General features: G+C 34.2%; 1 protein-coding gene across 1 annotated transcript in view; it reads left to right on the plus strand.

Annotated features, from left to right (window-relative positions):
• The window catches only part of LOC145613869 (uncharacterized), a 29,270-nt gene extending 19,947 nt beyond the window's left edge, over positions 1-9,323 (plus strand). The window contains exons 5-7 of the mRNA XM_081668911.1: positions 7,772-7,797; positions 8,626-8,761; positions 8,883-9,323. Coding sequence (XP_081525037.1) covers positions 7,772-7,797; positions 8,626-8,761; positions 8,883-8,995 — 275 coding nt within the window. The 3' untranslated portion in view covers positions 8,996-9,323. The remainder of the gene's footprint in view (positions 1-7,771; positions 7,798-8,625; positions 8,762-8,882) is intronic.
• The last annotated feature ends 3,313 nt before the right edge of the window (positions 9,324-12,636 follow it).

A 12,636-nucleotide genomic window follows, 5' to 3' on the forward strand; every position in this document is an offset into this window, starting at 1 on the left:
CATATCTTATATGATGTCTTATCTACATTGTGATTTGACGCAGTCCTAATTATTGTAAAAAGCTCATTTTAAAAATGTATACTTAGAACTATTGTTTGGAAGACAGGTATAGTTCATCATGAATTATGCTATATCTTATATAGTTTTAATTCCTCCATTTGAATTTTTTATTTATTTATTTATTTATTTATTTTTTTTTTTTTTAGTGGAGTAGGTTGTAAACTAATTTTACAATCCTTGGGATGATCATCAAGTTCTTGGCTCAAATGCTCATCACTACGATCACATCGTAAATGCTTTTGAATTCTTGCCAAGTTAACAATTTGACTCAAAAGTAAACTGTTACGATCATATCGCAATTTTTGCTAAGTCTTATTTTATTCTTCTTTTGAACCTTATTGAACTCCTTCAAAATTTTCAGATTCATGCTTCATGTAAGCATGTGTGATCATATTCAAAAGAAGTGTCCATGTTCATCTCTAGTCTGTGAACCTTAGATTTCTTAATTACATCGTTATGTATTCAACCATGGGTTCACGTCACCTTTTCTCCAAAAGATAAACTTTTCAATCATCAAACTACAATAAGATTTGCATACATCAATGGATTCATAATCTTATGATGTTAGAAGTCCATCCCTTCGGAGCTTCCGTATGCAATTCTATTTTATTTTGATTCATCTATATCTAACATATAGAACTTTTTAACCTATTTAGCATTTCAAAACATCCCTTGATTTAACTAAGCATAAAATAACATTTGTTCGATGCTTTGAATCTTTGACATTCAGTGGTAACTGCAATGGAATGATGTTTTGATTATAGCAAGAATATAATAACGATTATTTATGTCGATGCTAAATTATATATAGTTAAGTGAAATGTAAAGTCATACATGTAAAACAACGTTTGTTTCTCACATTGTAGATTTACTTTTCCCTTATCCAAGTTTCAACTCTTTAGCTCAACCTCATTCTTCAATAAGAGAGTTAATCTTGACATCACATGTTAAATAAGTAGATTTTTTGCTAAATCAATTTCTATAACTACTTGATGTGGAACATTTCCATTCTTTACCTTTCAACTGTACTTTATGGGGTAGTTTTCAATTTCTTGGAGCTAGTCCTCAATTTAAACATTTGCTATTCATAATAGCACTTGACATTTTAGTAGCTTTGTGATTAAGAATTGACAAATTATTTGTCTTTTCTTTATTCTTTGGCTTTTATTGTAGTCCCCATCCTTCTTAACCCTTTCTCATTTGAACCATCTAGAACATTTCTTTCAAGCTCAAAATGATATTATGCTCAACTACTTTAAGCATCTTACATAATTTTGCCAAAACCATTCAACACAATTCATGTTGGAGTTTAATCTTGTATTTAACACCGCGTGCAATAAGTGAAGAATGATGTCACTTAAATTAGTCAACATTTGACAGTATGAAAATCCAAGTCATTCACCATGTTCAATCATATTGATCAAAGAAAAATACTGGGTTCTTTATGTGAGTCGCACTCATGATGTCTTTAGAGGTCTTGTACCTCTCCGTCGAGTCCAATCACTTGAAACGTTTTCAAAATGAGTCAATGGTGGAGCCATTCAATTATTCAAACTTTTTGAGTTCTTGGAAGCTATCATTAGACATGTGGCATTATTAAATAGGTTTTTAACACTCCTTTTAGCCTTTAAAACCCTTTTAGCAAAGCATAGATAATGGTTTATGGATACTCTTTTAGTTTTGAGAACGTTTCTCAATATTTCTTTCAATCGAGGAGATATATATATAACACGAAAATTAATCAATATTTGCAAATAAATACAAAATTCAACTATGTTTATCAAAGTAGTTTATGATTCAAACATCCTTTGAAATCATTTTAGCTACTTTACACTATATTCATTTTGTGTCCCTTTATGAATAACGTGATTCCAAGATCCTATCCCTATGTAGTATTAAGCGGACGGAGGCCCTTAAGGTTATATTTTCAAGGTAAGTAAGCTCTTTTACTAATTACAACTTCTTGTAATTCTTGGTTGGATAGATAACATCACATGTTCAACTATCCCCTTGCTTCAAAATCCAAAACGCTTTTGATGATTTTGTTGAGGGTGACCAAATTAAGTGTGCAAAATTCGCAATTTCACCTTACCTCCCAAGATTAATAATAATACCCTGCGGAGGCATGACCCATTACTATTAATCAAGGGTTTAATAAGTACTTTATATTTGGAAAAGCGAGCCTCAATATTTGTGGGACTTAAGTTTATTATGTTGTTATAAATCAGTGAACTATAGCGCATTTGATAACAACATTCAATAACCTTATAAACATTTTAAGAATAATAATAAAATGAATAAAATTAAATATGAGCTAGTATGGCCCCTAATCCTAAGAACTAAGCTTGATTAGGCACCTCCTTGAATTCTTCATGGATCTCCATCCATCTTCATCATGGGCCTTCTCATCTTGGGCTCTTCTTTGGATTAATCAAGTATTTAAATAATTAAACTAATTCATAATTAAAATAAATTACAAAAATACTTAACGATACGCAGATTATATTTAAATTACAAAAATACACAACGATACGCACATCGTATTTTCTAATTTAAACTTTGGGCCATACTAGTCATTTATAGCAATAATAATATATCATATATAACATACAATTGCCACATAATAAATCACATAGCATACTTTGCCTAAATTAAAATATCAGATATTCTTAATTAAGGCAACGTATATTTCAAAATATCACATATTTTAGGACACGATTAGATAATATCTCCATATTATTCAATCCCATTATTAAAATATCATATATTTAAATTAGGAATGAGATGAAATCAAAGAAATATATAATCTAAGAAAATAAATCACATTTATATTCTAGGATTATCTTAACCAATTTAAAATTCCATCCTAATCATTAGTTAAGCATCCAATTTTAATTTGATTAAAAAATCAAGGGAAATTCTCAATGGTACTCACCAATTTTTTATTTTTCTCAATGGTAAACACTAAAATATCAAATTATCTTTGGTAATCTGTAATTTGATAAGCTAATTCAGTAGTAACATTAGTTAAGTATTTTAAAGAAATTTTAACCATGGTTAATGTTTTAAAAGAGAGGAAAAAAGGAAAATGCCTAAAATACCCTTTTTTTGAAAAAAAACCCACCCACTTCTTCCCCTCTCCCCTAACCCAGCCGCCTACCCACGACTCCGGCGTCGGCGCCGACCCTAACCCCACCAGTCCTCTCTATCTTTTGCGGCGCCCACCATCATCATCATCTTCATCATCATCATTTTCGCCATTAAAGAACACCCACCATCATCATGTTCGCCGTTAAAAGAACACCCACCAACATCATCATCATTTTCACCATTAATAGCCCGAGGTATCGACGAAGATCGAATAGAGATAACGGATTTCTGGTTCAACGACGGCAGAATTCGGTGTTAGATCGTTGGAGAGCGTGGTTTTGAAGCATATTTACTTCTGGATGTTCGTCGGAGATCGACCATTGTTGGTTGGGGTTTTTCAAGGGTTGGGGTAGCGCCCTAAGGGTTTAAAGTTTCGTGGGGGTAAGGAGGGGGGCTGGTGGTTCATGCGGCGCCGTCGACAGAAGGTTTGGGCGCGACCGGCGCCTAGGGATCGCTGGGCGTGGGTGGTGGCTGCCTGGCTGGCTGTGGTGGTTGGGGAAAAAGTGGTTAATTGGTTTTTTTTTTAATTTTTTTTAAAAATAATTTAATTGTTAAAAAAATAAAGGAAAATCTGATTTATCAAGGATATATTAGTCATTTTGCCTTTAACTAATTATGGTTAAGCTTTTGTTTGTAGATTAATCTCATTAATTTCACCACTGAATTAATAAGACAAATTGATGATTACCATAGATAATTTGATTTTTTGATGTTTACCATTGAGAAAAATAAAAAATTGGTGAGTACCATTGAGAATTTCCCAAAAATCAAATTATGGATAATCACATAAACCAAGTCAAATAACCATAATTGGAATTGCTCATTTATCTCCTTAAAAACAGATTTTTAAACAATTATCCTTAATTAAATTTAAATTCATAATTCAAAATTAATTAATTTTTATTTTTTTATTTTTTTTATTTTTAAAACTGAAAACAGGGGCTGCCGTGACCGAGCACACTGCCAGCCACGTCACAGCCACCCAGCCGTGGCTGCCTCCACTCAGCTAACAATTTCATTTTTTTTTGAGTTAAATTAATTCCACAACTCTTGCAAAATTAATTTGGTGATCTAATTAAATTTAACATAAACTCCTTTACGCATAATTTCAGAAAATTAATCTAAAATCTCCATTTTAATTAATATGGGGCTTTTGATAAAATTTGATTTCTAATTCATATAAAACTCTTTAACATGAATTAATTAATCACACTAAAAACCTTTTAAGTATGAGAAATTAAATCAAATAATATGAAATTAACACATTAATTTTCGAAATTAGGGTTCATAACACAACAAAAATCAGAAAATTAATTAATGCATTTAGGGCTAAAAAAATCGGCTAGGGTTAATAAAAAAAAATTTGAGCATTTAAATCTTCATTTAATCAATTCCAATCAATCAAAATCATATTTTAATTGGGTTATTCGATCCATAATTCAATTCCTCCCCTTAATCAAATTAAAATTAACATAAAATACATCAAAATAATCATATTATTGTGACCAATAAATTATATGCAAGGGGCTAACTGATACCACTATAGGGTTTTAGGTACTCTAAGCGGAATTTCATGAATCTTATTCATACGCACCTAAATAGGATCTCATGCATATACAAATAAGGATTACATAATAGTTTAGAATTAACCTTTGATGCGTGAATTCCCAAGCTTTCTTCTACCTTCTTGCGGAGATTAGAGCCCCAATTGTTGCTCCTCTAATGTTGGTCCACAAGTGTAGATCGAACCTCCACCAATGCTAGTTGGACGAGAGAGATTAATCTCCTCTTCTATGGAGAGTTTCTAAGCGGTTGTAGAGAAAGAGGAAGGGAAAAATATTATGTTGTTTCTTTTATGAGAGATGAACGTCAGTCTATTTTTCCCCAAGCCCTTTATTATATATAATCATATTATCTAATTAGGGCAAGACTTATTCCTATCTTACTCCTTATGGCCGGTCATTCACTAAGCCTAACTTTTGGACTCGATATTCATGTTCGACCTAACACTGTAACGTGTGACCTCATAGGATCCATTTAGTTGGCATTGGTTTAACCCAATGATCAATATTGGTCTCTAGCAAGACGTAAAGACGACCCAACTAAACGAACTTATTATCTCCATAATACGATCCATATTATATTAGTAATTGCACGAGAGTCAAGGACACATTTCCTTCAGATGCTACAAGGGATGTTGATTGCAGAGTACTGAATACATTCTTAGTTTATTATTGATAAACATTCTTTTTATAATCAAGTCCTGGTATACTGTTTAATTCATATGATATCTGATATGCTCTATCTGGTGCCAAGTTGCAAATGTCATTCTAGTATATTATGCTATTTAAGATAACTTGTATACTAATCTTGGTTAGATTTTTTTTATTATAAATCTGGGGTCCAATAGCTACTACAACACAGGCTATTAAAATGTGACCAGATATATATTAAGCAAAAAGAGATAACTTAAGAAGTATGTTACTTTTTTTTTTCTTTTTCCCTTTTTAGCTAGGATTTTGTTGTTTAGTTTTATACTTTGGTCTGCTTAAATTCTCCCATTGTCATATTCCTTATCTCTGTGTTGTGCCTTTTTCTCAGAGCACTTTGCATGTCTCACATTTTGCCTGTGTGTGATAGTTTGAAGCCAAAATATTAACCAATAGAGTACAGTTTGCTTTAGTTAATATGATATGGAGTTGTATTTTATCTCTAATATCTATTCTTAAAAAAGGTTGTGGTGTCTGAGTTAGTTCTGGAGGCTAGAACCAACTTGTTGACACTAGTTCTTTGAAGCTTGGCCCTGAAGGTTGAATTAATGACCCAAAAATAGTCTACAAAAGATAAATATGAAGAAAAGGTTTTTTTTTTTTTTTTTTTTTTTTTTTGGGGGAGGGGGCGGGGAAGGAGTCCAAGGAAGATGGGGAACTTTATTGTGGTTTGCTGACCCATGTCTGCTGTATTACTTCTCAACATCTGGCCCCTCACTTGCTAAAAGTTCTTGGTTGAACCTTAGCATGGCTCTTGCAGTTGCGAATAATTTTTTCTTAGCCTACAAAGCTTTGAGGTAAGCACAGGTTTTAGTGTTTAATCATCAGAAGAATACACCAAACCTACTCCATGTTGATATGGTCTATCTGAGAATCTGACAGCTCTTGAATGTGCCTTTTAATTATATGAGAGCAGTATCTTGCATGATATCTGATCTTCCAACACCTGACAAGAATCCAAACACACTTTCATACCTCATGTGCATAATATATCCTTGTCATTCTTCTTGGTTCCAGATAATAATATTTCTCTGGGATTTACATTGAAATTACTCATAAATAACAAACATTAGCACCCTAATTAAATCCATTGGACCCTGTTCCACCTCCAATCTGATAGACTCCAAACACCCTGTCACACCTCATATGTTTAATTTATCAAAGTCATCCTTCTTGGTTCAAATTAATAATAAAACTCAGGAATTAAGTTGAAATTACTCGTAACATTAACAAACACTAGCACCCTAATCCAATCTATTGGACCTGCTACAATCTTCAACTCTCCATATATCAATATGAAACTAAGAATGCTTTTGCTACACTTTTACTCTCAAAACCACTCTTTGTCTTATCAAAATTTAACAGAGTTTTTTCTAACCCAAGCTCGCAAAGCTGCTGACTCATACATCTCTGGATAAGAGAACTTTTTGAAGGGCCCCCCCCCCCCCCCCCCCCCTCTCTCTCTTTCGCTCTTAAAATTGCTGTATGGAGTTAGTCTTCCACATCATAACATTTTAAGAATTTGCATGTTCCTTCTCACCAGCAGGAATTAAATTTTCTCTCTTTATTCAAACGTTCCTGTATCCCTTATATCTGCCACTACTGTAAGTTTTGTTAGCTTTCATTCAGGGGCATCATCCATTGGACCTACTCGTCTGTGGCCTAAAACCTTTCCCCTCGTCTGACACACTGATAAATCCCTTGTCATGCTCTGCTCTTGTCGCATCTACATATCGTCTTTCAGTAACTTCACTGGCTCTCACTTTGGCCAAGTTATAAAAATACAAGCTGATACTTTTTCAAGGCAAAATATTGGAACAGATGCTCACTGTAAATTAAAAAGTAGCTTGCAAAGGAAATTTCAAAAGTGGGATTGATGCTTTGACCATTTGACAACATGAGATTGGATAGACTTAACTTTAAGCTGTGGGAAAATCCTGAGGGTTCGATATCAGTTTTGCACTTTTCCCTATTCGCTAATAGACTCACAATTTTAGGTATAATCACTTGGGAAGTTTACTCTCTAGAATACTTTTAGAACCCCATTTCCTTTGTGTATTCTGCTTCAACACTGTTACTGGACATGCATTTTTTTGGCTTTTAAACATTCAAATCTTCAAGTACTAGTAAAGGGAATATAATGAAATTTCAAAGAGCTTTTTTCGTTAAAAGAAGTATGTTAAGCTTTTTAAAGTTTTAACTTATGATCAATAGTTTTGTGCTAATAATAACTTGTTATATCTTAAATTAGTTATTATGTTTACTGATGTGATATAAATTTCTTTCTGCAGGAATCTGTTTCATGTCCAACGAACTGGTAATATTTATGCTTCAAATTGTTAATTTGTAATAGACTACTCCTATCGCAAGCAACTATACGAAAACAGATTACTAGAAAGAAGCTTTGAGTGTTGATTGATTGATTAAGAAACTAAGATAGCAATAGCTTTAGGCTATTAATCTCACCAAGCAACTTGAGGCTACTACTCTCCATATAAGTCACTCAATTTCTGGAGGCCTACTACTAAGTTCTACTACCATACTTATAGAATTAAGCTTAGATAATACATGTGGGAGATTAACTAAAATGGCAAAATCATATTTAGACATAGTAGGAGCTTGTTGCTTGCTTTCCTTAGTTGCTTCTTAATTAGTTTTGTCCTCTTGCTCTTTGTTGTTGTTGCTGACTTCTTGACCTTTGTATTTGTTGTTGTTGCTGACTTTCCGACCATTGACCCTTGGCTTGCTTCCTTTGGACCTCCGAGTGTATACTTGTATGGGTATGGGTCGGGTTATAGGGTGATCCATCACATAATTCAATATGTTCTTGTTTACATTTGCATGACTGTGCTCGAAAGAAATCAATGTAGTACAATTGCCTGGAACTTGTTTTGTGTCAAGTTTGCTCAATAGGCATTAATGATTTCTGAGGTGCTCTTTACTGTTGGTATATACTTATCAGATAATTTTTATTGATCGTTTCAATGTGACACTGACCTCTACAATTAATGAAGTATAATTTGCTTTAGTCTTGGCTGTTACAATGGTCTGACAAGGTCTGGCTTGTATAGATGGTGCCTACTTCTGTTCTTTGTGTTTGCATTATGTATGATGATGGTGGTCACTGACAGTCTGTTTACTGCAGCCTAGGTATGTGATCAATAGAGTGACTTACGGTGACTATGATTCTCCAAGGAAGGTGTTGAACTTCTTGACTGATCTTCATGCTGCCTTTCGGATGCTAAACCTTCGTAATGACTTCTTACGCAAAAAGTTTGATGGTGTGTACACTTAAATTTTCCGTTTATTTTGTATTCGAGTTTGCTAGTAGAGTTGAAAGTTTGTAATTGTTTGCATCAAGTTTGACATGTATAAGCATTGTCCTCTTGATTTGCATCACAGGTATGAAGTATGACTTGAAAAGAGTTGAAGAGGTCTTTTATGATGTTAAGATTCGAGGCTTGATAGATAATGAGGACTCAAAAGGAGATCAAGGAAGCAAGGAACAACCTTGAGTTGAGGATTTCTGGGGTTGGCTTTTGGTCACTATCCTTGCCTATGCATGTTGTAGGTGTTCAATGCTGCTTGCCGCAGGACGGTGAAAATATAGAAATGAATATGTTGATGTGCTTAATGGTAGAGATGTAGTGATGTATGCTAATCTAGTAATTAATGAAGTATGGAAAGATCTGAGATGCTATCAGTTAGCATGCAACGGATAACATTTTCAGTGGCATGTGCACTGTGCACATGTACCTTATAAAAGAGGAACAGGGAGCCTCCAGGACTTTGCACTAATTTTTTAATTTGCGAGTCATTAGACATGTTTTAGCCTTCAGTTCACCCATTTCCCTCTTTGCTGGCTTGTGATTTACACCTAGAGTAGCACCTCGGGAAGTCAGGAATGGTACGTAAAGACACCTACAGGGCAGTTTCAGGAATGGTACGTAAAGACACTTGCTCAATCGTAAATGACTACTGCTTATTAAGGAGGCAATTGTGATTAGAACAAAACGATTAAGGAGGCAGTAATTGTCGATGATAATTGAAAGTTGATAGAGCATGCCCAAATGCCATGACTTGCAATTGGTACGCTTAGAGTCTGTTCTCATAGACTGAATTCAGCTCAGCTGAACTGGACTAAAATGAATATTTTATAAGAGGGAAATTAGGAGCTGAATTGAACTGAACTGAAAATAAACGCATGAGAACAGACTCTTAGTCTCTGTGTGTGTGTAACTGAAATGCAAGAAAAAGAGAGGCAACATACTTGAATGGATTTTTATACTTTCTCCGTTTCTTTTTAGTTGCTATACTTTATTTTTGACATTTCTTTCTCTCTATCCTTCTCCTATTCACATGAGTTCCGCTTATTTTTCTTTCTATCTCTCTCCTCTTAAAAAATTGTCTAGGAGACCGTGAAATCAAAAGTGTAGTTTATAAAAAGTACATGTTTCCATGAAGCTACAATGTGAAGGCCTAAAGTTCTAGGAAGGTTGAGTATCATGCTTAGATGTTCTAAATTTATAGATTATTTACCAAAAACTGCTAAATGTGTCTATTATCGAGTCGTTAAAATGAAATTGCAGGACTTTGAAGTTCCCTCATCCCCTATTAGCTTCAAATCCTTCAGAGTACTACTAGGATTTTGATGTAGTAGAGGTGTACGGATAACTAAGATAAGGATGTGTTATTTAAGGGGAAAAAAAAATAGAGAGTGAAGATTACGTGTTATTCGGTTATTTTTATCCTCGGTATTTTTGTAAATGACAAACAAAAATGACAAAAATTGAAATTAAAAAACATCTACACTTAAAGTGCATAGACAAATCCCAATTGAGCCTTGTTATGTGCCTTCTAACTTGATCTCTATCAACATCGTGAATATTACACACTTTGAAGCAATTACTTACCAGTTACCACTCAAATTGTCTGTAGTGTTCAGCATAGGTCATGTCTCAATGACCTTCCAGTTGTAGCAAACTGACTAATGCGTAATACTTCTATTGGGGATAGATGGCCTACCAAAAGCCCACTGTAGGCACCGAAAGCATGTCAGGCTTACGCATGGGTCACCGAAGTCACTGAGCTATAGTCGTAACCTCTAAGAGACCTTGTTTGGTGCCCTAAGTTCCTTCGACCATGCACTAACCCAACCTGGCTTTGTTTCCCAATTTAATCTAAACCACATTGAGAGTAGAAAATGATTTGCCTTCCCAAACTGAGCTTAGATTAGAGCCACAAAGTTAATGTAGGGTTTTAGGTACTCTTAGCGGAATTTCATGAATCTCATTCATACGCACCTAAACAAGATCTCATGCATATACAAATAAAGGATCACATAATAGTTTAGAATTAACCTTTGGTGCGTGAATTCCCAAGCTTTCTTCTACGTTCTTGCGGAGATTAGAGCCCCAGTTGTTGCTCCTCTAATATTGGTCCACAAGTGTAGATCGAACCTCCACCAATGCTAGTTGGACGGGAGAGATTAATCTCCTCTTCTATGGAGAACTTCTAACCGGTTGTAGAGAGAGAGGAAGGGAAAAATATTACGTTGTTTCTTTTTGAGAGATGGGCGTCTGTTCTATTTTTCCCCAAGCCCTTTATTATATATAATCATATTATCTAATTAGGGCAAGACTTATTCCTATCTTAATCCTTATGGCCAGTCATTCAATAAGCCCAACTTTTGGACTCGGTATTCATGTTCGACCTAACACTGTAACGTGTGACCTCATAGGATCCATTTAGTTGGCATTGGTTTAACCCAATGATCAATATTGGTCTCTAGCAAGACGTAAAGACGACCCAACTAAACGAATTTATTATCTCCATAATACGATCCATATTATATTAGTAATTGCACGATAGTCGAGGACACATTTCCTTCAATCTCCCACTTGTCTAAGACAAGCGTGCAATCTTCAAATTCCTTAAGCCTCTTAGTGTCCAATTTGATAGTATGATTACATCTCTATGTCATCCATACTAGCGTTCAAATTATTTCTTGAAATACGAGTTCGAATTGCTAAACAAATGATTATCTAGTAATCCATTTGAGCACGGCCATGCATTTCCAATCCTTACTCTTCAAGAGGCCAAGACACCCATCGTATCTAACATAGGAGGACCTATTCAATATTGTGGCAACCAAAACTCCCACTCAACTTTTAGAGCAACCCGAGTGTCGCTTTTATAGTCCCCTTTTACGGCATGACGTTTAACAACATCAAGGTTACACTAATCATTGTATTGAGTAGTATTCCACTCATGTCTAAGGAATCCACTAATATAATTTGCGAAGTTTTTCAAAACTTCTAAGTAGGTCAGTTCAATCTGTATCAACCATACAAATCCATATAATTGACTGAACATCTTTATGTTCCCATAGCCCATGAAACTGCGCTATCAATCAATCTTATATGCCAATCCTCTTCAATAAGTCATTTATGTCCAGTTTAACGACTTGGATTAGGAACTTAAATATTCCATGAATTCAGTTCACTTATGGGGTTTCATTCATCAAATCACGCATTTGACAAACCCATTGAAATTCATAAAATATTTTGGACATTTTATTTAATACTAAACCATGATTAAATAAGTATGAAACTTTGTTTCACACTGATAAACATAGGGAGAACACAATTGATAGTTTTGCAACTGTGTCCAATACACAATCAAAGCTATCTAATATGTTCAATTTCTATTGAACCTAATACGACTTTCATATTTAGGCTTCTGAAATAGTTTAGTTAACAGATTTTGAGAAATTCTCATCCATATGAACTTTGCGACCTTTTCTTTTATGATAGTTTATCTCCATATACTTAGACGTTGCCTTTTGTTCTTTTCCAAGTACTTTAGGAAACTCTTAATTTTATAATTTCCAATATCACATATCAGAATTCGATTTGAAAATTGCATACATGCATCTAATGAGTATAATGCGTAGCCTTTATGACGAATCCTTTGCAATTGCACAAGGAATGTCACTCATTCGCTAAATCTCATCAGTCTTTGCTTTGCACTGAGTCTTGATAAGCAATGTTGAAGCGGTTCCAAGGCATCAATATTGTTATTATAATTATTTTTATTGTTATTTTTAGTTTATTATTAGATGACCGAATTTATTAGGATATTTTTGTTAGTTTAA

The sequence above is a fragment of the Chenopodium album genome, chromosome 3 (assembly GCF_948465745.1).
Source record: "Chenopodium album chromosome 3, dcCheAlbu1.1, whole genome shotgun sequence".
Taxonomy (NCBI): Eukaryota; Viridiplantae; Streptophyta; class Magnoliopsida; order Caryophyllales; family Amaranthaceae; genus Chenopodium; species Chenopodium album.